Source organism: Orcinus orca, chromosome X (genome assembly GCF_937001465.1).
Source record: "Orcinus orca chromosome X, mOrcOrc1.1, whole genome shotgun sequence".
Lineage (NCBI taxonomy): Eukaryota > Metazoa > Chordata > Mammalia > Artiodactyla > Delphinidae > Orcinus > Orcinus orca.
The window spans coordinates 32,607,064-32,634,551 of NC_064580.1; the positions used below are offsets into that span (position 1 = coordinate 32,607,064).

A 27,488-nucleotide genomic window follows, 5' to 3' on the forward strand; every position below is an offset into this window, starting at 1 on the left:
CATTTTTATAAAAATGTATATATTGAAGTATGTTTAGAAAAAATTCAAATGCTGATAGTGATTACAATTCAGAATGCTGATAGTGATATAATGCCTGTGATATTTGTGCAATTTCTCCCTTATATTTTTTGACATAACTTTTCATTTATATGAAGTAACAAATTTATTTTATAAATGACAGTAATACATTATATAGAAACCATTTTTGTCCATTAACAAAAGCTGCATTTCAGATTATCTGTAAAGAAAATATTTGTATTAGTTAGATATTGCTGCATAACAAATTATCCCAAAATAATCAATTACTATCTATCATAGTTACTATGGATCAGAAATTCGGGAGTGGCCTAGATGGTCACTTCTGCATTTGGGTCTCCTGTGTTGTCTCAGTCAGGACTCAGATTGCAGAGCTTCAGTCATGTGAAGGCTTGACCTGGACTGAAAGACCAGATTCCAAGGTGACTGACTCACATGGCTGGGAAGAGGGTGCCGGCTACTGGAAAGAGACCTTAGTTCCTTTCCTCATGGAATTTTCCACAGGGCTGCTTATGTGTCCTCCGTATATACCTGCCAGCTTCTCCCACAGTGAGCAATCCAAGAGCACAAGGAAGAAGCTGCAACACCTTTTATGACTTAGCTTGGAAGTCACAGTGTTGTATCCAAAGTACCCGCTGGGTCACAGGTTTGCCCTAGTCAATACTGGAGGGGACTACATAAAGGCATAAATGTTGGGAGGTGAGGATTATTGGGAGCCATCTTGGAAGCTGACTAACATAATTATATAAAGAAAAATAAAAATTAAAGAAATTTCTAAAAATCGTAAGATATAGAATATTTATGTTATACCAGCATAGCAAACTGATGAACCTTATGCATCAACTGAAATTATTAAAAGTGATAATTATAGAGAAAATATTTTTAAATTAATATTAGATAAATAAACATACATATAAATAAATATTAATATATAGGCTATTACCTACTATTTCAAGTGATCAGCAGACAAAGATTGAGGTAAAATGAAGAAATTCAAATGATTATATTTGAGGGTGGGATTATGGGTAGATAAAAATTTTTCTTTTCTACTTTTTTTTTTAATGTTGCATTACTATTTTTTTGTAAGTCATGTATTTAAAACAAAGAAAATGAGTAAGTATTATACTAGAGTTTGTCATTAAATATTAATTCTGTTACTCTATAGTTGAAGTAATGGATTAGTAATTCAAAAATATATTAAAAATACTTTAAAATACAGAATACTAAAAATCAATGGCATCTAATTTATAAGAAAATCTTACAAACATCAAAGAGCAAACATAACCCAGAGATACATATGAAAAAACCAATATTGAGTATGCTTCTACAAAATGTAAGGATTCATCTCTAATAGCTCTTTAAAATATGAGTTGGTCTCAATCCCCAAATTCTGACTGGAAATTCCCTCCCACACTCCAAGCTCCTTAGAGAAGAATTAATAATTGAGGAATTAGGCAGTCAGAGTAACAAAAGCCTATTAGTCTGCCTTGACACTGGGGGAAAGATGAAGGTGAATATTCTTTCTCTTTCTCTGTGTGAGGACTAGAGAGGAATTCTATCCCCAAATCTCAACTTTGGAAAGTTAATACCATTTACCAGACCCACTATTCTGGTGACTGACTTAATTTTCTTATGCATGTGCTCGTTTTATTTAAACCTAACACATTTAGGTTATGTTAAAATTAAGTTAAAAAAACCAACTCTGTAAGTCTTTCTTCATGGTTCCTTGGTCAGAGTCTAAAAGTAGGAGGAGGAAAATGAGAAAGAATGACACATATTTCAAGAGTGGGAAAAGGAAGAATAATAATACAGCTGACACACCTAAGCTTTCAAGATCATAATAAGCTTTGATGGGTTCAGAGATACATATAACTAGTGTTGTGCTATACTCATAAATTCTATGCTAACATCCTGAAAATTTTTTTAATAAAATGAAGAGCTAAATAATATAAAGGGAATACTTTCAGCTCCAGTCAAATGTATTGCCTACTGGGCAAAACAGTTGAGTTTTCATTTTTGTTTTTATTTAACATGAACTGGTCAATTCCTTCTCTTGTTATAGAAATTTTTGGAAATAGTTTGTTCTCATAATAGTTATAGAAACATAAAATATCAGTGCACTTATTACTAGTTATATAGTTCTTAAAATATGGCTATTCCAATGGAGGAACTACATTTTTTATTTCATGTAATTGTACTTAATCTAAGCTTTCATTTAAATTGTCACACATGGCCAGTGGCTACCATGTAAGGACCCACAACTCTATACACTGACCCAGGAGACATGCGAGTGACCCACAAGGAAAGGAGGGGCTTGAGTAACTTAGAGTAAACAAACCAGTCCAGCCACAATACCAAATACAACTGCAGTTGTCCACCAGTCCTTTTGATTGTACCCAAACCTGATGTAGCGTAGGAAATGAAAGGTTACAACGAGAAATAAATCAAGTCCTTTATTGCTGATGTGTCATTTTCCTGCTACACAGGTCAACCAAGAGAGCACCCACTGGCTATTTACACTTCCACAAGAAAACAACAGACAACTTATAGCTAGCTATAAATATAATGAAGGACATCTGAAACGACTAGAAACCAGATAATCAATTTGCCTCACTGGCACAAATTTAGTGAGCAAATTCTCACAGGGTGTGCTGTCTCTGCAGGATTTTTTATGTTCTTCTCACTGTCTGGCTGAATTACACTCTTATACATGAAGTAAATCTCCCTCTAGATGCACAACAAAAAATGGAATGATTTAGAATTTTGAGTAAAAGTGTGACACTTGCCATACAAAGTATTATAAACAAACGCATTGAGTTTCTTTATTTTGTTTTTACATCTCATGTACACTTTATCCAGATATCCCAATGGTAACATTTTGGGGTGGGGTAGGGAATTCCATAAAACTTTTACTTATTTGCATTTATTTAAAATTCTATTTTGTTTAAATTTTCTTTAAAATTTAAATTTTGTGTTAAGAGATTTGTAGAGTCACATGCAATTGTAAGAAATAATACAGAGATGTCTGTGTAATATTTTCCTAGTTTTCCTCAATGGTAACATTTTGCAACACTATAATATCATGACCAGCATGTTGACATTGATATAAGGCATTGATATTATTCAGATTGCCAGTTTTACCCATATTCATTTGTGTGTGTATGTGTGTGTATGTGTGTGTATGTGTGTGTAAGTGTATTCAGTTCTGTATAATTCTATCACCTGTGTAGGTTCATGTATCTACCGCTACAGTCAAGATATTGAACAGTTCCAACACCACAAGGATCCCTCCTCTTGCCCTTTTAGAACCACACCCAGCTCTCTTCTGCCATATCCCATACCTAACCACTGATATGCCCTGTATTTCTGTTATCACTTTAAACATGTTATGTAAAGGTTACATATACTATGTAACCTTTTGGAATGGATTTATTTCACTTACCATAATCCTCTGAAGATTTTTCCCAAGTTGTTGTGTGTATCAATAGTTTGTTTCTTTTCACTGTTGAGTAGTATTCCACAGTATGGATATATCAGAGTTTATTTGCCTGTTGAAGGCATCTGGACTGTTTCTAACTGTTATGAATAATGCTAGTATGAACATTCAGTTATTGTGTGAGCCTAAGTTTGCATTTCTCTAGGATGAATGCCTATGAATGCAATTTGTTGGTCATATGGTAGTTACATGTTTAGTTTAATAAGAAAATGCCAAACTGTTCTCCAGAGTGGCTGTACTCTTTTATATTCCCACCAGAAATTTATGAATGATTCAGTTGCTCTATTCTCACCAGCATTTTGTGTTGTCATTTTTTATTTTAGAAGGTGATGATTTAGTAATCTCATCAACCAGCTCACCAGCACATACATATGCCATTTTCCTGATATAGTTATATTGTAATTTCGTTTGGATCAATATTCTTCTTTTATATTATTATATCTCAATAAAAAATAATCACTTTTAAGTAATATTTTCATTTTCATACTAAGCTTTTCATTTTTCCAAGTAATTAATGTTATTTTTATGTTTTTAGTTTGCTTCTATGTGTTTTTCACTAATATATTCCTCCCAAACCTCCCCTAGTTGTTTAAATAATTTCTCAACACATTAAAACTCATCAAGCATTCTATTCATTCACTCTTCTTGGAGACATCTGTTCTGTTGCCCTCTGACCTTCAATCTTCACTGGATGCTTGCTAGGTTTGTTGCATATCTGTCATCTCCCTGAGGTTTTCTATCACCACTCTCTTAAGTTGGACACCTTATTTCCTGAATACTATTTTTGTTTTCCTTGGCCTCGTTTGAGTAGAACATAATCTCTTAGTTGGTTTCCTGGGAAAAGGGCCTGTGAGGTAAAGTTAACGCCTTGATTGACAGAAAATATTATCAGTTTACCCACACATTTAATCAGTAGTTTAATTTCGTATATAATTATCTCTTAAATCTTGAAGCTGTTGCTGCAGCATTTTCTAGTATTCAATATTCTGCTGAAGAAGACCAAAGCCATTTTGATTTCTTGTTCTTTGCATGTATACTTTCCCCCCTACCACCCACTTCGGAAACTCTTGGGATTTTCTCTTTACTTCTTTTCTTTGAAATTTCCACAGTTTTACCTAGTCATAGTTGTGTTTGGATCCATGGTGTTGAGAAATAATGAGACCTTTCAATCAGGAAAATCATATCCCTAAATTCCATAAAATTGTCTTGAATATGCCTTTGATTATGGCCTTTTTTGTTTTGTTTTTCCCTTCTTGGAACACCTACTATGTGGCCATTGGACATATGGATGTCTTCTAATCTTATTGTGTTTTTCTGCCCTTTTTTTCCATCCCTTAGGCTTTTGAAAGTATCTTCTAGGTTAAAGATTAGCAAACTGCGGTCCATGGGTTAGCCACCCATTTTTCTAAGTAAAGTTTTATGGGAACCCAGCCACATCCATTCTTTTATAACTGCAGAGTTGAGCTGCAACAGAGACAATATGCCTTGCAGGCCTAAAATATGTAATATCTGGTCATTTAATACAAAGTTTATTGACATCTCTTCTAAGAGATTTTTTTTTTCAATTTTGTCTTCCAGATTTTCTATCGAATTTCTCATATCTATGTTCATATTTTCAACTTCCATTAATTCTATTTATAGCATCCTATTCTTAAGTCATGGCTATAATATTCTCTATTATCTTTCTGAAGATATAAATAATTTCTTCTCTGTTCTTAAGATTTTATCATCCAGTATGGTCTCTCTTTCCTTTAAGTTGTTTATGCCTTATGTCTTTGATCTCTGTAATGTTAACACTTTTCAAATGATTATAGGAGAGTCTTGACTACTTGCTTATATTTAAGAGTGAGGCACTAAAATGCTGAAATTTCTGTACACATAGATGAATTTTGTAAATTGTGAGCTTTCCAGAATGGCAGTCTAGTAAGAGTGTTTTCTTAGGGAAATGCTGTACTCAAAGGCAATGCCCAATGGCAGTATTTCCCCTTTGAGTAGTCAGATACCTTCCAGCTTTTATAAGCTTGCTGCCATGATATCCAAATGAGGTAAGAGGACTGAGAGCTTTTAACACTCTTTTTAGTACAGTACTCTGCCCTCAGCAATGCCTGGTGCCCCTCAGTTGGGAAGTCTCTGTTTTATACTCCTCTGGAAATAAATATTCAATCTTATGCCTGAATACGGGTCAGGGTCAGGAGATCTAAATCTTGTAAATCCCTAGATTTAGACAAATCAATAGATCATACTTTGTTGGCCTGTTTTATTTTACCAAATTTTTTGTTAAATATTTTTTCTCCCATATTAACATTTTTCAAAGTATTTTATCCAGGTTTTAAGCTTATAGTATGTTAAACCTGAATGATGCTACCACTACCCTCCTAAACCAGGACACAGTCAATTCCAAGTATCAGAAAATTCAATGCAAGCAAAATTAAACAAAGGGCACTACTGACCAGCTATAATATAGCCCTATTTTTTTATTTGATTCAGTAGATCAAAGATTACAATAAATATGTGTAACTTATTTCAGCCCCAGCTTCATGATGTCAGTTGCGTCTTTAGAATGCCTTTCTTCTTGGTGACAAAATGTCTAGAGCAGCTCCAGTCATCACATCCACCCACCACAAAATCCAAAAGGGAAGAGCAATGATCCCTTCTGGTAATTCTTTCAAATAGCATAGACATTGTATTCCAAGAGGCCCTCAGCAAACCACTAGTTGAAACTTAATGACCCAAATAGAGTGCTGAACCAATCTTATCAACTAGGAGAATATCACAGATTAATTGACTTTCCTTGGGATATCTGAATCAGTCACTTTGGCAAGAAAGCAGAATAATCCTGATTGGCTTTCACCAATCACTGTCTGCTCTTAGAGCCTTGGATAGGTTCAATCACTTCCAAACCATGTGATTTTTATACCGTGGCACAGTGGGGTAGAGGGAAATGTATTTTTGGGAGTAATGACAATATTCACTTTACTCCCCATCTTTCTCCAGATCAACAATTATAGGTGAACATTTTAATACCTCTTGGCCAATAATTGATAGACCATGTAGGCAGAAAATTGGTAAGGATATAGAAGCCCTGAGGAGTGCTATCAGCCAACTTGTGCTAATTGACATTTATAGAACAATCTACCCAACAGCAGATTGCTAATTTTTCTTCATGTACACGTGAAATATTTACCAAGATAGGCCATATTATGGGTCATAAAAAAGTTTTATTCAATTTAAAGGATTCCATTCACACGAAGTATGTCCTCTGACCACCATAAAATTGTTAGAAATCAAAAACAAAAAGTCTTGAAAATCTCCAAATATTTGAAAACTAAGTAATATACATAATCCATGTATCAAAGAAGAAATCAAAAGAGAAATTAGGAAGTATTTTGACGTTTATGAAAATGAAAAAAAAATGTATTATACTTGTGTGATGCAGCTAAAGCCCTATTTAGTGGGAAACTTATTAAATTCCTATATTAGAAAAGAAAAAAAATGTCTCAAATCAATGTCTTCAGCTTCCACTTTAAGAAACTAGAAAAAGAAAAGCTAATGAATCATAAAGTAAGCAGAAGAAAGGAAATAATATCAGAACAGAAATCAATGAAATTTAAAACAGAAAAATATTAGAGAAAACCAGTGAAACTAAAAGCTGGTTATTTGAGATGCTTAACAAAAATGATAAATTTGTATCCAGGCCGATCAGAAAAATAGAAAAGACACAAATTTCCAATGTCAAGAATGAGAAAGGTGGCATCACTACAAACTCTACAGATATTAAAATGATAAGGAGTTATTATAAACAACTTTATGCTAATAAACTCAATAACTTATATGATTCTATAAGTTCCTGAAAGACAGAAACTACCAAAGCTCACACAAGAAAAATATAACCCGAATAACCCTATATCTAGGGTTATTTGTAGTTATGGAATTTGTAGTTAAAAAGCTTCCCACAATGAAAATCCCAGGTTAACATCAGTTCCCTGGTGAATTCTCAAACATTTAAAGAAGAAATAAAACCAATATCAATAATACCAATAATGCAAGAACTCTTTCCACAAATTGAAGAGGAGGGAATTCTTCTCAACTCATTCTATGAGGTCAGCATTAATCTGTTACCGAAAACTAGAGAAAGATACCATAAGAAAGAAAATTATAGGCCTATATCTCTTATGAACTTACTTATTCATTCTTTAGCTTTCAGGAAAACATTAATCACCTCTTTAGGGCAGCCTTTGTGATTTCTTTGACTAGTTAAATCTCCTTAATTTATCGTCTTGTAGCAACACATACCTCTTCTTCATTAGACTTATATCAAATGTATTTATTTTATGATAATATATAATTAGAATCTTTCTCCCACACTAGACTGTAAAGTTTTATTAGGGTGAGAATGTTCCTAGCCTGCTTCTGAACATTTTTTTCACAACTGTTTAGCAGAGTATCAGGCACATAGAAAGTGTTCAGTAACATTAAATATATATTTTTGAATTAATGAATGACAAGTTGTTGATGACATGCAATTGCCATCTATTATGCATAGTGGTGATCTAGGGATGTGTGTAGAATGGGATGAAGGTAGTGAATGAGCTAGGGACATAACTGGTTGGTTACCATTTTATTAATTGGGTAATTAAATTCAATATATTGAGTGCCTGGGATTTCTTTGGTGGTATTGATTGCATATGTTTTCTGATATAAGTAACAGAAATCCATACTAACAGGGTCTTAAACAAGTGTGGGTTTTCTCAAGGAACATGAACTCTGGAGTAGGCCATGCTGGCATTGATTCATCTGCTGAACTATCCCATCAAAGATTCATGCAATTTCTATCTTTCTGCTCTCCCATACTTAGTGTATTCATCTTTTTTCGTTATGCTTGTTGACTCATGGCTGAAAGATGGCTATTGCATCTTCAGCCACTGTACCCCATCTTAAGGCAGGAAGGATGAGGAAGAGTGACGCCAGTCAAATTTGACCCTTTCATAAGCAAAACTTTCCCAGAGGCCTCTATATTTCTTCCAGATTTACTCTTTTTTTTTTTTTTTTTTTTTTTACCGCCGCCCTGGTTGGGTCATGGTAAGCGCAGACAAATATTTTATTCAAAAGTGGTTAGAGAAGGGAAGATAAATTCTTAACCTGGATTTGTGTGTATAAAATAAATGGCTTAAGTTACTCATGTTAATAAGTATAAAACATAATAAGTAATAATAACATATTACTACAATATGTTATCTTAACAAGCATCAAGTAAGCCTATTGTATATCATAAATAGTGGTCAAAAATTACATGTATTACATTTTATGACCTCTGTCCAACACAATAAGACATGACATGCATAACATGTAATTCAAGGCAGGAAAATGTAGAAAAAGGTCAGTAAGATTTGAGCACTATTTCTGACCATAGTTTGGTGGGCTTGAGCTTTAATATATTAAAACCTTAAAATATCTAAGTAGGAACAAAGGCTGTTATAATCATGTTAAGTGATCAAGGGTAGTATTTTTTATATATATATATATATATATATATATATTTTTTTTTTTTTTTTGCGGTACGCGGGCCTCTCACTGCTGTGGCCTCTCCCGTGGCGGAGCACAGGCTCCGGACGTGCAGGCTTAGCGGCCGTGGCTCACGGGCCCAGCCGCTCTGCGGCATGTGAGATCTTCCCGGACCGGGGCACGAACCCGTGTCCCCTGCATCGGCAGGCAGACTCTCAACCACTGCCCCACCAGGGAAGCCCTATAATATATATTTTAATGCATAAGAATATGTATTAAGACTATGTATTGATATATGTATTGAGAATATACTTAAAAACATATTATGAATGCATATTATAGTGTATATATTTATAATGTTTAAGAATATATTGATCTCTCCAACTGGTCTTATTCATCGGATAAGTGGCTAGCTACCTACATAGCATGATTTATGAGATTTTAATAGGATGCTCCTTCTCTACTCTGACATAGTGGTTGTCCTATGGTAGGCAGCATAATGTAGTGATTATGGAGAACAAAGTCTAGAGCCATACCATCCAGCTACAAATCCTGGCTTTGCTACTTAATAGCAGTGTGACCTGGAGCAATGTATTTAACCTCTTTGTGCCTCAGTTTCCTCTTCTGTAATAGAGGGATAATAACAGTACTTCTATGGGGTTTTATAGAAGAGTAAAATAATTATTTTTTCATAAAGTACTTAAATAAATATCTGATGCACAGTAGGTACCATATAAATATTTGTTAAAAGAAATAAAATTTAAAATTTCATTAAATAATTGGTGGCAATATTAAGGTATACAGTCAGTTATTGGGACCTCCTGGTTGAGTGCTTATCCCATTACCCACCTACAAATTGGGGTCAAATTCCAATTGAAAAAGTTGGCTTTCATAGGGTGCTAGCCTTAGAAAGAGACAGTATTTATTTCTCATTTATGTAGATTGCATTTGGACTATATTAGTGACTTGCCAAGAACACTAATTTCCTCAACTGATTGCGTTCATCTGCAACATCTCATTAAATAAGAATTAAAAGAATGTAGTGAACTCTCTTCCATGTCCTCCCAATACAACGGACATTTAAGTGGAATAACTCTTTCAGTCCACTGAAATCAAACTTATTAAAATGTTGTGGATAATCACCTTACTTATTCCCTAGATGTGAATTTAGGGTCTGAGAGGACCCCGGTTCTATAGGCCTTTAAGTTTATGTCTGTGGCTGAAAAATTCCATAAGGGGACAGAGGAGGTGAAGGGAGGGCGATCTGGGAATCTCAGGAGAATCATTAGCCAAAGACATATGACATGACATATATACTCTTTTTAAAGGATAATGAAACCAATGAAAATTTATATCAAAATTATCTTAGTGCATGTGCATGCATTCACACACACACCCCAAAAAGAACCCAGTTCCCAGAACATAGCCACTTGTTGAATGTGGAGTAAGAACCTAAGCTAAGACAATTTCCTGTAAAAGTATCTCTTCTCCAGCTTTTTTTCAGAATTGACAAGTATACTGCCTCCTATGCTCCCAAACAATGTCTTAGTTTCTTTTCCTAAGGTCTTGCTTCCATTCTTCTTGTCAAGGTTGAGTATAACTCCAAGAGAGAACAGCTGGTGTGTGCTGTACCTACTCTGAAGACCTGAAGGAGGAACATTGCCATAGGTGATATTTGGAATATTTAACTGTGGTACAGAAAGGTTACCAATCAATCAGAATGGATGCCAGTTGGAATGAACCCCCTATGGGTAGGTGAAGACTGAAGTTTAGTTCCAGATAAATTAATTCCCAGCAGCACAAAGGAGATCCAGGCTGTGTTTTTAACTAGACTCTACTGAAACCTTATTGTTAGTGGAGATTGCTTTCCTGTTTTCTTAAAGAAGCCACTTTTAGGGCCCCAAGAACTGGTCTTGTTCTTAAGCTTCAGCCTCATTCCCTCAGGTCTTCACACAGGGTGCTGGCTCCGCTCTCACACATGGGATTCTCCAGGAAGCCTCACCCATGTGGGCGGCCAGGTGTATCTGTTCTTTGGCCCTACAGAAAGATGTAAATTCTTCCCTCTCTGCTGTCAGAACTCACCTCCTCCTCTATACTAGGATTATAAATGTTTAAGTACATCTCACTCTTCAATGGGATGTGGCTTGGCCCATTCATGGGTTGACCAGGTCAGTCACAATGATCAACAACGCATTTCCAAAAATCTGGCTTATTCAGCTTTAAATGAAACCATGTGTGGAACATCAACAGTTCAGAACATGATGTCCTGTGGCAAATGAAGTGAAATAACTTGTCAGAAGATTCCCTTCATCATGAGGAGAGAGAACATGAAGTCTGATAATATCAAATTGCTATTAATGTGTCTAAACTCTTCCTTTCAATTTCTGTACTTATCATGGACCAGGAACAAAATGTTCATGGACTGAACATTTGTTCAGTATGGTCCTTCCATGGACCATACTTTGAAATGCACTACTCAAATATCTTTATCTCTAATCAAATAGTTGGATAAGAGCACACACACACACATACAAGTTTCCCAATAATGAACAATTTTTCAGGTAAAGGACCGATTATAGGGGAAAAATTCCATTTTAGGAGGGGCAGATCCACCTAATTCCCATCACTAAATAAAGAAATTAACATCTCAGTTTGAAGAAGGATTATTTCACTGGTTCAGAAATTCCCTGCAAAGAGGCTTTCCAATCTATTTTCATATTGTGGCACACATAGAAAGTACTATCTGTAAGTCACTTTGAGATGTGATACCCTGAATAAAAACATTCTTGTCAGTGGGTAATTTGACTCCCTCTCCTCTCCCCTCTTCTCTTTCTCTTTGTGTGTGTACGTATGGACATGCAACACATACACACACACATATGTTTCTGTGGAACACTGGAGATAGAGTGAGAACTAAATTTTAAAGCTTCTGAACCCAGAAATATTTCTCTTTCTCTTTTTCCAGCAGCTTTTCTCTTATCAGAAATTTTAAAATTATTTTACTTAACATGTATCATAGGATCCCTTCACATTACATCAAGAAAGTCTTGGTATCATAATTTCTTTTTTTATTTTATTAATATAAAAGAAATGTCTGTCATTTGTGAAAACTGCATGTAAATCTGGTAGCAAGAGAGATTATTGAAGGTTAAGCTAAAAAAGCAAGAGTAATAAGGAGGAGAAGGGGGAGTGGGAGGGTTGGGGAGATGAGAAAGGAGAGACAAAATAAGAAAACTTTCAAAAGCTCCTTCATGGGGGTGGGAGGACAGAGGAGAGAGTTTCTGCTATATGCTTACAGGGTTGAAAAAGGTAGTTTATACAACATTGACTTATATGATGGATACACTACAAGTTATATTTTCTCCAACTATTTAACAGGAACAGAACTTACTTTTCTCACCCTCACCTCCCCATGCCTGCCCCAAAGTTGTAATTGCTGGAATTCCTGGCAGACTTTAGTCTCAAAAGTGTCCTTTTATTTATACATATTTTTAATATTTATTTATTTGGCTGGGCTGGGTCTTAGTTGCGGCCTGCGGGATCTTTGTTGTGGCATGTGGGATCCTTTAGTTGTGGCATGTGAACTCTTTTCTTTCTTTTTTTTTTTTTTAACATCTTTATTGGGGTATAATTGCTTTACAATGGTGTGTTAGTTTCTGCTTTATAACAAAGTGAATCAGTCATACATAAACATATGTTCCCATATCTCTTCCCTCTTGCGTCTCCCTCCTTCCCACCCTCCCTATCCCACCCCTCCAGGCTGTCACAAAGCACCAAGCCAATATCACTGTGCCATGCGGCTGCTTCCCACTAGCTATCTACCTTACTACGTTTGTTAGTGTGTATATGTCCATGACTCTCTCTCGTCCTGTCACAGCTCACCCTTCCCCCTCCCCATAACCTCAAGTCCGTTCTCTAGGAGGTCTGTGTCTTTATTCCTGCCTTACCCCTAGGTTCTTCATGACATTTTTTTTCCTTAAATTCCATATATATGTGTTAGCATACGGTATTTGTCTTTTTCTTTCTGACTTACTTCACTCTGTATGACAGACTCTAGGTCTATCCACCTCATTACAAATAGCTCAATTTTGTTTCTTTTTATGGCTGAGTAATATTCCATTGTATATATGCGCCACATCTTCTTTATCCATTCATCAGATGATGGGCACTGAGGTTGTTTCCATCTCCAGGCTATTGTAAATAGAGCTGCAATGAACATTTTGGTACATGACTCTTTTTGAATTTTGGTTTTCTCAGGGTATATGCCCAGTAGTGGGATTGCTGGGTCATATGGTAGTTCTATTTGTAGGTTTTTAAGGAACCTCCATACTGTTCTCCATAGTGGCCGAACCAATTCACATTCGCACCAGCAGTGCAAGAGGGTTCCCTTTTCTCCACACCCTCTCCAGCATTTATTGTTTCTAGATTTTTTGATGATGGCCATTCTGACTGGTGTGAGGTGATATCTCATTGTAGTTTTGATTTGCATTTCTCTAATGATTAATGATGTTGAGCATTCTTTCATGTGTTTGTTGGCAGTCTGTATATCTTCTTTGGAGAAATGTCTATTTAGGTCTTCTGCCCATTTTTGGATTGGGTTGTTTGTTTTTTTGTTATTGAGCTGCATGAGGTGCTTATTAATTTTGGAGATTAATCCTTTGTCAGTTGCTTCATTTGCAAATATTTTCTCCCATTCTGAGGGTTGTCTTTTGGTCTTGTTTATGGTTTCCTTTGCTGTGCAAAAGCTTTGAAGTTTCATTAGGTCCCGTTTGTTTATTTTTGTTTTTATTTCCATTACTCTAGGAGGTGGGTCAGAAAGGACCTTGCTGTGATTTATGTCATAGAGTGTTCTGCCTATGTTTTCCTCAAAGAGTTTGATAGTTTCTGGCCTTACATTTAGGTCTTTAATCCATTTTGAGCTTATTTTTGTGTATGGTGTTAGGGAGTGATCTAATCTCATACTTTTACATGTACCTGTCCAGTTTTCCCAGCACCACTTATTGAAGAGGCTGTCCTTTCTCCACTGTACATTCCAGCCACCTTTATCAAAGATAAGGTGTCCATATGTGCGTGGGTTTATCTCTGGGCTTTCTATCCTGTTCCATTGATCTATCTTTCTGTTTTTGTGCCAGTACCATACCGTCTTGATTACTGTAGCTTTGTAGTATAGTCTGAAGTCAGGGAGCCTGATTCCTCCGGTTCCTTTTTTCGTTCTGAAGATTGCTTTGGCTATTCGGGGTCTTTTGTGTTTCCATACAAATTGTGAAGTTTTTTGTTCCAGTTCTGTGAAAAATGCCAGTGGTAGTTTGATAGGGATTGCATTGAATCTATAGATTGCTTTGGGTAGTAGAGTCATTTTCACAATGTTGATTCTTCCAATCCAAGAACATGGTATATCTCTCCATCTATTTGTATCATCTTTAATTTCTTTCATCAGTGTCTTATAATTTTCTGCATACAGGTCTTTTGTCTCCTTAGGTAGGTTTATTCCTAGATATTTTATTCTTTTTTTTGCAGTGGTAAATGGGAGTGTTTTCTTGATTTCACTTTCAGATTTTTCATCATTAGTATATAGGAATGCCAGAGATTTCTGTGCATTAATTTTGTATCCTGCCACTTTACCAAATTCATTGATTAGCTCTAGTAGTTTTCTGGTAGCATCTTTAGGATTCTCTATGTATAGGATCATGTCATCTGCAAACAGTGACAGTTTTAATTCTTCTTTTCCGATTTGGATTCCTTTTATTTCCTTTTCTTCTCTGATTGCTGTGGCTAAAACTTCCAAAACTATGTTGAATAAGAGTGGTGAGAATGGGCAACCTTGTCTTGTTCCTGATCTTAGTGGAAATGCTTTCAGTTTTTCACCATTGAGGATGATGTTTGCTGTGGGCTTGTCATATATGGCCTTTATTATGTTGAGGAAAGTTCCCTCTATGCCTACTTTCTGGAGGGTTTTTATCATAAATGGGTGTTGAATTTTGTCAAAAGCCTTCTCTGCATCTATTGAGATGATCATATGGTTTTTCTTCTTCAATTTGTTAATATGGTTTATCACATTGATAGATTTGTGTATATTGAAGAATCCTTGCATTCCTGGAATAAAACCCACTTGATCATGGTGTATGATCCTTTTAATGTGCTGTTGGATTCTGTTTGCTAGTATTTTGTTGAGGATTTTTGCATCTAGGTTCATCAGTGATATTGGCCTGTAGTTTTCTTTCTTTGTGACATCCTTGTCTGGTTTTGGTATCAAGGTGATGGTGGCCTCGTAGAAGGAGTTTGGGAGTGTTCCTCCCTCTGCTATATTTTGGAAGAGTTTGAGAAGGATAGGTGTTAGCTCTTCTCTAAATGTTTGCTAGAATTCGCCTGTGAAGCCATCTGGTCCTGGGCTTTTGTTTGTTGGAAGATTTTTAATCACAGTTTCAATTTCAGTGCTTGTGATTGGTTTGTTCATATTTTCTATTTCTTCCTGATTCAGTCTTGGCAGGTTGTGCATTTCTAAGAATTTGTCCATTTCTTCCAGATTGTCCATTTTATTGTCATAGAGTTGCTTGTAGTAATCTCTCATGATCTTTTTTATTTCTGCAGTGTCAGTTGTTACCTCTCCTTTTTCATTTCTAATTCTATTGATTTGAGTCTTCTCCCTTTTTTTCTTGATGAGTCTGGCTAGTGGTTTATCTATTTTGTTTATCTTCTCAAAGAACCAGCTTTTAGTTTTATTGATCTTTGCTATTGTTTCCTTCATTTCTTTTTCATTTATTTCTGATCTGATTTTTATGATTTCTTTCCTTCTGCTAGCTTTGGGGTTTTTTTGTTCTTCTTTCTCTAATTGCTTGAGGTGCAAGGTTAGGTTGTTTATTCGAGATATTTCTTGCTTCTTAAGGTGGGCTTGTATTGCTATAAACTTCCCCCTTAGAACTGCTTTTGTTGCATCCCATAGGTTTTGGGTCATTGTGTCTCCATTGTCATTTGTTTCTAGGTATTTTTTTATTTCCTCTTTGATTTCTTCAGTGGTCACTTCATTATTAAGTAGTGTATTGTTTAGCCTCCATGTGTTTGTATTTTTTACAGATCTTTTCCTGTAATTGATATCTAGTCTCATGGCGTTGTGGTCAGAAAAGATACTTGATACAATTTCAATTTTCTTAAATTTACCAAGGCTTGATTTGTGACCCAAGATATGATCTATCCTAGAGAATGTTCCATGAGCACTTGAGAAAAATGTGTATTCTGTTGTATTTGGATGGAGTGTCCTATAAATATCAATTAAGTCCATCTTGTTTAATGTATCATTTAAAGCTTGTGTTTCCTTATTTATTTTCATTTTGGATGATCTGTCCATGGGTGAAAGTGGGGTGTTTAAGTCTCCTACTATGAATGTGTTACTGTCAATTTCCCCTTTTATGGCTGTTAGTATTTGCCTTATGTATTGAGGTGCTCCTATGTTGGGTGCATAAATATTTACAATTGTTATATCTTCTTCTTGGATAGATCCCTTGATCATTATGTAGTGTCCTTCTTTGTCTCTTTTAATAGTCCTTATTTTAAAGTCTATTTTTTCTGATATGAGAATTGCTACTCCAGCTTTCTTTTGGTTTCCATTTGCATGGAATATCTTTTTCCATCCCCTAACTTTCAGTCTGTATGTGTCTCTAGGTCTGAAGTGGGTCTCTTGTAGACAGCATATATAAGGGTCTTGTTTTTGTATCCATTCAGCTAATCTGTGTCTTTTAGTGGGAGCATTTAGTCCATTTACATTTAAGGTAATTATCGATATGTATGTTCCTATTCCCATTTTCTAAATTGTTTTGGGTTCGTTATTATAGGTCTTTTCCTTGTCTTGTGTTTCTTGCCTAGAGAAGATCCTTTAGCATTTGTTGTAAAGCTGGTTTGGTGGTGCTGAACTCTCTCAGCTTTTGCTTGTCTGTAAAGGTTTTAATTTCTCCATCAAATGAATGATATCCTTGCTGGGTAGAGTAATCTTGGTTGCAGATTTTTCTCCTTCATCACTTTAAATATGTCCTGCCAGTACCTTCTGCTTACAGCATTTCTGCTGAAAGATCAGCTGTTAACCTTATGGGGATTCCCTTGTGTGTTATTTGTTGTTTTTCCCTTGCTGCTTTTAATATGTTTTCTTTGTATTTAATTTTTGAAAGTTTGATTAATATGTGTCTTGGCATATTTCTCCTTGGATTTATCCTGTATGGGACTCTCTGTGCTTCCTGGACTTGATTAACTATTTCCTTTCCCATATTAGGGAAGTTTTCAACTATAATCTCTTCAAATATTTTCTCAGTCCCTTTCTTTTTCTCTTCTTCTTCTGGAACCCCTATAATTCGAATGTTGGTGCGTTTAATGTTGTCCCAGAGGTCTCTGAGACTGTCCTCAGTTCTTTTCATTCTTTTTTCTTTATTCTGCTCTGCAGTAGTTATTTCCACTATTTTTTCTTCCAGCTCACTTATTCGTTTTTCTGCCTCAGTTATTCTGCTATTGATCCCATCTAGAGTACTTTTAATTTCATTTATTGTGTTGTTCATCGTTGCTTGTTTCATCTTTATTTCTTCTAGGTCCTTGTTGACTGTTTCTTGCATTTTGTCCATTCTGTTTCCAAGATTTCGGATCATCCTTACTATCATTATTCTGAATTCTTTTTCAGGTAGACTGGCTATTTCCTCTTCATCTGTTAGGTCTGGTGCATTTTTATCTTGCTCCTTTATCTGCTGTGTGTTTTTCTGTCTTCTCATTTTGCTTATCTTACTGTGTTTGGGGTCTCCTTTTTGCAGACTGCAAGTTCGTAGTTCCCGCTGTTTTTGATGTCTGTCTCCAGTGGCTAAGGTTGGTTCAGTAGGTTGTGTAGGCTTCCTGGTGGAGGGGACTAGTGCCTGTGTTGTGGTGGATGAGGCTGGATCTTGTCTCTCTAGTGGGCAGGTCCACGTCTGGTGGTGTGTTTTGGGGTGTCTGTGGCCTTATTATGATTTTAGGCAGCCTCTCTGCTAATGGGTGTGGTTGTGTTCCTGTTTTGCTAGTTGTTTGGCATAGGTTGTCCAGCACTGTGGCTTGCTGGTCATTGCGTGAAGCTGGTTGCTGGTGTTAAGATGGAGGTCTCTGGGAGATTTTCGCCGTTTGATATTATGTGGAGCTGGGAGGTCTCTTGTTGACCAGTGTCCTGAAGTTGGCTCTCCTACCTCAGAGGCAGAGCCCTGACTCCTGGTGGAGCACCAAGAGCCTTTCATCCACACGGCTCAGAATAAAAGGGAGAAAAAGTAGAGGGAATTAGTAGAAGTATAAGGAAAGAAAGAAGGAAAGGAGGGAAGGAAGGAAGGAAGGAAGAAAGAAAGAAAGAAGCAAAGAAGCAAAGAAGGAAAGAAAGGGAGGGAGGAAGGAAGGAGGGAAAGAAGGAAAAAAGACAGAAAGAAAGAAGATACAGTAAAAATAAAATAAAGTATAATAAAGTTATTGAATTAAAAAATTCTTATTTAGAAAAAAAAGGGACGGATAGACCCTTAGGACAAATGTTGGAAGCAAAGCTATACAGACAAAATCTTACACAGAAGCATACACATACACCCTCACTAAAAGAGGTAAAGGGGGAAAAATCATAAATCTTGCTGTCAGAGACCACCTCCTCAATTTGGGACGATTCGTTGTCTAAAGGAGGGAAGGAAGGAAGGAAAGAAAGAAAGAACGAACGAAGGTAAAGTATAATAACGTTATTAAAATTAAAATTGATTATTAAGAAAAAAAATTTTTAAAAAAAACATGGACGGATAGAACCCTAGGACAAATGGTGGAAGCAGGACTATACAGACAAGATCTCACACAGAAGCGTACACATATACATTCACAAAAAGAGGAAAAGGGAAAAAAAATCATCTTGCTTCTAAAGTCCACTTCCTTAATTTGGAATGATTGGTTGTCTATTCAGGTATTCCACAGATGCAGGGTATATCAAGTTGATTGTGGAGCTTTAATCCGCTGCTTCTGAGGCTGCTGGGAGAGATTTCCCTTTCTCTTCTTTGTTCTCACAGCTCACAGGGGCTCAGCTTTGGATTTGGCCCCGCCTCTGCGTGTAGGTCGCTGGAGGGCGTCTGTTTTTTGCTCAGACAGGATGGGGTTAAAGGAGCCGCTGATTCGGGGGCTCTGGCTCACTCAGGCTGGCGGGGAGGGAGGGGCACGGAGTGCGGGGCGGGCCTGCGGCGGCAAAGGCCAGCGTGACTTTGCACCAGCCTGAGGCCCGCTGTGAGTTCTCCCGGGGAAGTTGTCCCTGGATCCCGGGAACCTGGCAGTGGCGGGCTGCACAGGCTCCGCGGAAGAGGGGTGTGGAGAGTGACCTGTGCTCGCACACAGGCCCTTTGGTGGCGGCAGCAGCACCCTTAGCGTCTCCCGCCCGTCTTTGTGGTCCGCGCTTTTAGCCGCGGCTCGCGCCCGTCTCTGGGGTTCGCGCTTTTAGACGCGGCTCGCGCCCGTCTCTGGAGTTCCTTTAAGCAGCGTTCTTAAACCCCTCTCCTCACGCACCAGGAAACAAAGAGGGAAGAAAAAGTCTCTTGCCTCTTCGGCAGGTGCAGACTTTTCCCTGGACTCCCTCTCGGCTCGCCGTGGTGCACTAACCCCTTCAGGCTGTGTTCAAGGCGCCAACCCCAGTCCTCTCCCTGCGCTCCGTCCGAAACCGAAACCCGAGCCTCAGAGCCTCAGCTCGCAGCCCCGCCCGCCCCGGCGGGTGAGCAGACAAGCCTCTCGGGCTGGTGAGTGCCGGTCGGCACCGATCCTCTGTGCAGGAATCTCCCCGCTTTGCCCTCCGCACCCGTTGCTGTGTACTCCTCCGCGGCTTCGAAGCTCCCCCCTCCGCCTCCCGCAGTCTCCGCCCGCGAAGGGGCTTCCTAGTGTGTGGAAACTTTTCCTCCTTCACAGCTCCCTCCCACTGGTGCAGGTGCCGTTCCTATTCTTTTGTCTCTGTTTTTTCTTTCTTTTTTTTTTTTTTTTTTTGCCCTACCCAGGTACGTGGGGAGTTTCTTGCCTTTTGGGACGTCTGAGGTCTTCTGCCAGCCTTCAGTAGGTGTTCTGTAGCAGTTGTTCCACGTGTAGATGTATTTCTGGTGTATCTGTGGGGAGGAAGGTGATCTCCGCGTCTTACTCTTCCGCCATCTTCAAGGTCCCCCCTGAATCATTCTTTATTGATTTTTGTGTGTACATGTTTTAACAATAGTGATGTGTTTATTTTGTAATAAAAGTGTACATCACAGGGACTATTAACTACTCTTTAAATCAAGAAGTACCTGATTACTCCAAACACTGTAAAATTCGGGGAAAAGTTTATTATTTCATTAACTCACTACATATTTATTGAACAATTGAATGTGTATCTGAAAATATTTTCTTTTAAAACTCAGGCTGGAAGCAAATCCCAGATGTGGGCAAACACTAGTTTATGGATGTCCAGGAGGCACTTGTATGGGTGGTTTTTATGCAGTCAGAAGAAAAATAATATAATTAGTTTTACTGTGGTTTTTATTTAGACCACAGGTCTTGACATTGGCAAGAGAATGGCCAGACAGGTTTACTAGTTAGAGGCCAAGGCCATGAGTTCAGTATCTGTTGCAAGATCATGATATGCACTCCTGGTCCTTCACAGGCATAAAGGGAATTAGGGAAGGGATAGATTAGCAAAAAGTATATTAACTGTCTTGGAGGAAGAAAGAAAAAATAAAAACAGGGTGCTACGTAAAGGGCATTGTCATCATCACTATTGTAATTATTTAGGAAATGATTCTCTTAACACACAGCAGTGCTTGTTTTCCACCCCGTTTTCCAAGATCCTGCCTTGCCTATGTATTGAGTACCCACTATGTGCCATATGCAGTGCTAATGCCACCTACTGTGGGTTGCTGTTAGAAAATTAAGACACAGTCTTTATCTTCAGTGTTTTGCTGACTTGTGTGGTCTTTGGTTCTGTCAGGCCTGTCTTACTTGTAATCGTCCTCTTACCCCCATGGCTCAGACTTCCTTTTCTTTTGACCCATGTTTTCATTCCTTCCTCCTGCAAGAATCACCGCCTTCCAAATCCCACCCATCTTTTAGGGTCAAAGTGAGTTCTCATTTTCTGAAACAAGTCTTCTCTTATATTATCTCCAAATTATTTCTCCCCTACTGGATACTAATTGCATTTACAGACATTCATTATAGCTTGGACTTGAATCCAGATGGCTCCTGGTAACTGTTACTTTCACCTCAATGGTCAGTTCATAAGCTCCTAAGAGAAGGGGTGGTGCCTTACACACCTTTGCAGACCACTCAGAGTGCTGAGAAACTTGTGGTTTGGGCACATGCTGCTGAAGTACTAGTTGCCCTTCTTATTTAAAGGAAGACGGTCAAACCTGTTATGTGGACTTCCAGCACCCAAAGACCTATGTGGGGAATAATCTAGCCCTTGTTTTCTTACTGTTTGGTGATGGATGGGGGTTGAGAGTTGGGCTGTGGTAGTTATGAGATGTCAGAATCATTGTTTGCTGGAAGTATGATGCTTTCAGACCAGTGGTATCAACACATCACTCCAGTTCTCTGTAGCTCTCATTGCTGGAAAGCCCTGCTTAGACTCAGTCTGACATTAAAAGCCCTGAATAATTAATTTCAACTTGACCTCCATTGTTACTCATGGAAGCTCTTTGCCCAGCAAGGCTAGCTTATTAGCTGCCTGCTGAGAGATTATTTTGCTTATTCTTTTCTCTGCATGTGCCTGAGATATTCCCGCCTCCATAGGGAGCACCTTTCTTGCTTCTTCTCTACCTTTTACATCCATCCTCTAAGCCTGGGTTGAGTGTACTCCTTCTTAGCCCACAGTAATCATATTCTCTCATGGATTTTCATGATACTTATGTCTGCATCACTCATATGACACTTGATTAGTCCCTGGCTTACATTATTTAATTTTCAAGGGGTATATAGTCTGCTTCTTTAAAGAGATTATATACTCAGGAGATTCTTTCTAGTTGTGGGGAAAGAGCTTAGTTTTAGAGTCAGACAGATGTGTGTTTTGAGTCCTCATTGACACAGTGACCTTAGGTATTAATTGCACCTACAGGTCCCAGTTTCTCATCTCTACACTGGGAGCCTTAATATCAGCCTTACAGGGCTGTAGAAGTGTATTAAGTGAGCTAATAGACATCGAATGCTTTACCTACCAGACGTACTCAACACAAAGCAGTTCTTCTCTTCCCCCTTCAGATTTTTCCTGGAGTCTAGCAAATGTTTTTCGAGAACAAAAGTTCTTTTTCCTCATTGGTCTATTCCTTTTTATATTTCCTCCAAGTTATGAAGTCCAAGTCCTTATGCAGTAAGTATATAAAATGATGTATGTATTTATGATTGTATGTATGTGTGCATGTTTATATTGTGTATGTATTTAGACTGAGTAACATTTTCATTAGATTGCTCTTCCCTTTTTTTCTGTATTCTAGTACCTCATACTTCTAAAGGAGCCCACAAGCATTTACATATTTCTTGACTGACTGCATTTTCAGTTTCAGTTTGTGTACCATTAAAAGCATATCTGAAGCATCTAGAATCTGATCGGTATAGATATGGTCATTAAGTCTTTGCCTTTAGGGCAGGAATATTGCTTATGTCTTGATATATCTCTTGAAATAATGTATACTCCTAACTACAGTTGCTCATACTATTTTCTTATTAGGACTTAAGATGTATAATTTGATTTTGTTTTCCTCCCACTGAAGTTCAAACTGATTTTGACCAATCTGGATTAAAGCACTTGCTTCTGGCCTTCAGACGACAGCTATGGTAGAATATCATCCTGATAAGAATGAAGACACTTTTGACCAACTTCTTATTTCAATAGGAAATAAAACAATAGAGATCCGTCTAATTGGGTATGTATTCTTCATATTTCATGCTAATATTTTGAGCACTCTTCAAATATTAAGGGTCATAGTAATATTTTGTATTTTCTATGACTAATAGGGCTTTTTGTATCTACAGTTTCCTTACAACTGAACTTAAAGAACAAATTTTTAGCAAATTGTAGTGTTCAAAGCAAATGGAAGACTAGTTTTCCATTCTTTTTTTATTAAAATCATTAAAAAATGTCCAACAATTGCATGTTTTCTTTTTTTCCCCGTGAACTCGCACCCTATTTTATTTCCACCATATTTTCTGTACCTTTTGATAGCAAGATTTATTAAAGAATGCTATTTTTGCTGTCTCTACAATCTTACTTTCCATTCTCACTCCAGCAAACTCCAGAGGGGCTGTTTTCCCCAGCTTTCCAGTGAAGTAGCTCTTGCATATTGCCAGTCTGTTGGTACCTCCTTTGCCTTTATCTTACTCCATTTCTCAGAAGCATTAGACACAATTAACCATTACTGCCTTTGTGGGCCACTTTATTCTCTTGATTTTCTTGCTACTACACCTCTTCAATGATTGTTCCTTCTCATCCTATGTTATTTTTTTTTAATTGAAATACAATTGACATATAACATTGTGTAAGTTGAAGGTGTACATGTTGATGTGACACATTTATATATTGCAATATATTACTACCATAGGGTTGGCTAACACCAGTATCACATTACATAGTCATCATTTCTTTCCTGTGGTGGGAACAATTAAGATCTAGTCTGTTAGCAACTTTGAAGTTTATAATACATTTTTGTTGCCTATGATCACTATGCTGTATGTTAGCTCTCTGGGACTTATTTATCTACTAGTTCCCAGTTTGTACCCTTAAACAGTATCTCTCCAATTCTCCTACCCTCCAGCCTCTGGTAACCACCCTTCTACTTTCTGTTTTTATGATGGATGTATTCCTAAATGAATTATTGTGAACCCATATTCACATTTTAATTTAATTTTAAATTATTGTCATATTTACTTCACAGAATTTTAAATAATGCAGATGTTTGGCTTCAAAAAATCAAAATGATGTTTTTTTGAGATTGGCTGAAAAATATGGACTGATATAATGAATATAATACAGAACTAGGTAACTGGTTTGCAGATTAACTTTAATACAAATAATTTTTTTAATACAAATAATTTATTTGACCAGGACATTGTGCTTTTCATTTTATATTGAAATAAGTATAGTTCTGTTCATTATAAAATTACCCGTTAGAGCTGCTGTTAAAATTTTTGTGTTTTTTTTCACATACATACATGCATGATCCTTCTTTTCCCCAGCAAAATATGATTCCATAGGTGTTATTCTTTTGTCTCTGTTTATCCGGCACCAGCAGAATTAATATTAGAATATTAATATTTAATATTAATATTGGTATTAGATATAAGTCTTTTTATAATTTCCCTTGCATTTTTTTATTTTCATAAACTAAATTTAGATGTGCAATTATTTGGGTTCTCAGTGTTGTTGAGAAGTTCTGCTTTCTCACAACATCCCATTCTGCATAGGAGTCAAACAGCTGACACATGTTAGGAAAGGAATAAGCTACTCCTTTGCATCATTGGAAGGTATTTATTTAGCTATCAGAGCATCCCCGAGTTTGGAGACCACTGGTACTTGGCATGAGTGTGTTGGTCATTCCCCTCTCCAGAATTTCCTTCAACTCTGATCCTTAGTCAGGGTTCAACTGGTAACTCATCTTGCAGAAGGCATTTGGAGTCAAGAGGCACTTCTTCTGATAGGTGGCTAGATACTTTATTGTCCTCAGAGGTCAACTGTCTTGACGTGTTGTGGTGCATATGGGGCCAGAAAATGTTTTTTATACAAGGAGAAGAGAAACCAGTAGGAAAGCCAGAGAAACTGTTATATATTGCCATTTTACCACACCCTTACTGCTAAGGTTAAACCATATATATGTGTATGCATGTATGTACATGTATATGTGTGTGTATGTGTGAAGATTCTTAAGAAATTCTTCTTAAGATACTTTTCCACATCTAGCTAGAGAAAAAGTTTGAAAAAACGTTCAACTTCACATCTTATATTGTTTGTGTAACTGGTTCCTCTTTTAGATCCTGTAAACTATTAATGCAATTATGTATACACATATAAATATATTGTAAGGAGATGTACAAGGTCATTGATCTTTTCCTGTCACAAAATTACAATCTCTATGAGAAGAACATGGGTATTTCTTAGACTATGCAGCATAAGTAGGACATTCCTGGCTGATCTCTGGAATGTCTGTACCTATCCAGTAATACACAAACACATATAAACACAGATCCCAGAAAGAAGGCCCAGACCACCAATGTGTAGGCAGTATTTGTAAATGTTTTGTTCGGGTATTTTTATTTATGAATTTTAGTGTGTTTGTATGTATATATGATTGTATGTATGTATGCATTTATGCTTTGGAGGTTGTATCCTAAGTGGAGTAAATTACTTAATTCATGTGTCTGGCACATAATCTTAGGACTCAATAAAGATTAGTTATTACTATATTTATTACTGATGCTGTTGTTATCGTTGTTAGGTTTCTAAGGTAATGTACTTGAAGTCTAACAAAATGGATTCAAGTTTAAGTTCCCCAACGTTATATCCAGATAATTCCTTAGATAAATCATTTAAGCTTTTTAAGTCTTTGGCTTTTCATCTGTAACCTAGGAGCCGTAATATTTACCTACCTTTCAGGAAATTTGTTAATATCAAACAGGATAATATACTTAATGGTGCTTTATAAACTATAAATTATCCAGATATAATATATATGTATATATATATATATCATTATGAGATGTGTATTTAGGATTAGAATGGATTTTTTAAATGCTTATGAAAACATATGCTACAGATACGCTACAGTGAGTCCTTTAAATTGGCGACACACATGGAAAATCAATTGTATCCTTTTGTTCTTAGGCCTTGTTTTAGTCCCCAAGTGATATTTTATAGTATCATAGCTCCTTTTATTTCATCAGATTTGGACCATCCAAACTAGTTTACTTTGTTCAGATAACTTGCACCCTTTTGGGGTCGGGGGGGGTGGGCAAAAGAATGTATTATAGGCTTAGTAGGAGATTCCAAAACAGAGTTCCAAATATATTTTGAGCTACAAAAATATTGAGATGTGTGGGTAACCTCTCAAGGTGAGTACTTGGGAAGGCATACCATGTACTTATGCATAAAGTCTGATTTCTTTATTTAAAATGTGTCTCATTATCTTTTTTTCGTGTCTTTATTTTACAGTTTGTTTTACTGACAGATGTGCCACCAGCAGACCTATAAGGAAACTGAAATATCTTTTTAGGAGTTAAGGTAAAAATATCTATATATGTCCCCCTGTGGATTTGACTATGAGGTTATAGTTGTTAAAATTCATCATATGGGGCTTCCCTGGTGGGGCAGTGGTTGAGAGTCCGCCTGCCGATGCAGGGGACACGGGTTCGTGCCCCGGTCTGGGAAGATCCCACATGCCGCGGAGCGGCTGGGCCCGTGAGCCATGGCCGCTGAGCCTGCGCGTCCGGAGCCTGTGCCCCGCAATGGGAGAGGCCACAACAGTGAGAGGCCCGCATACCGTAAAAAAAAAAAGAAAAAAAAAAGAAAAAAAAAATTCATCATATCATCCTCTTTTCTCCTCTTCTAGGTTGATTCTATCCTGTCAACTGGAAATTGAGTCAGAAGTTAATTTTGGGACATTGGTTGCCAATAGTAAAGTATATTGTAAAGAGATTAATATCATTAACCATGGCAGAGTACCAGGTAAATACTTTCTGTCATATAAATTAACTTAGACTTTTGGAAGAAAATTGGTACTGTTTGAAATATATACCTTCTGCAATTAATGGATTCTCTGATTCACCCTACCCCTCCAGAAGAATTATGTTATTTGAAAAGGCTCAAAACTGAAGGTCCTTAAGTAGGATGACTGTAAAAGACTGATAGGTAATATCAGGAAAGATGAAGCTACATCCTTATGATTCTTATTAATACAACCTGACTCTCAGATGACTGATGATCTCCCTGAGGATAGAAGGCAAGGTGGTGTCGTGGACGTGACATAGTCCTTAGAGCTTTCCAGAGATAGAATCAGGACACAGTGCCTTACTAGCTGTGTGATCTGGGGCAAGTATCTTTAAGGACATTGAACTTCAGATTCCTCATTTATAAACTGGCTAATAAAATATACTGTGGTTAATTATGTATGTACTTAAGGTTGTAATATGGTACTTGACTTATCACAAGCACTCAGTAAAGATTTGTTCTTTTTCTCGATCATATTCAACTTTGAATTCACATGATGATCCCTAGAAGGCTCTTACTAACATTTTGTTGAAAGGAAAAGTGCTTCTCTCTTCTCCATACTGGATTATTTCTAGACATTCTTAATGTGACCTAAGAGTTTCCATAAAGGGATAAGTGTGCCTGTGTCTGTGTGTGTGCACATGCATGTGTGTATGCACACTCTTCATTGATGATATACTGTAGGCATAAAATCACTTACCCTTTCATTCACTTGATTGGATGGTCAGCATCTGGGATGAT

General features: G+C 37.0%; 1 protein-coding gene across 1 annotated transcript in view; it reads left to right on the forward strand.

The window, feature by feature from the left end:
- The first annotated feature begins 323 nt into the window (after positions 1-323).
- Positions 324-27,488, forward strand: part of CFAP47 (cilia and flagella associated protein 47) — a 541,109-nt gene continuing 513,944 nt past the window's right edge. Inside the window, 4 exon segments of the mRNA XM_049704952.1 lie at positions 324-458; positions 22,762-22,788; positions 22,790-22,914; positions 26,590-26,705. Of these exon segments, the coding sequence (XP_049560909.1) occupies positions 324-458; positions 22,762-22,788; positions 22,790-22,914; positions 26,590-26,705 (403 nt within the window).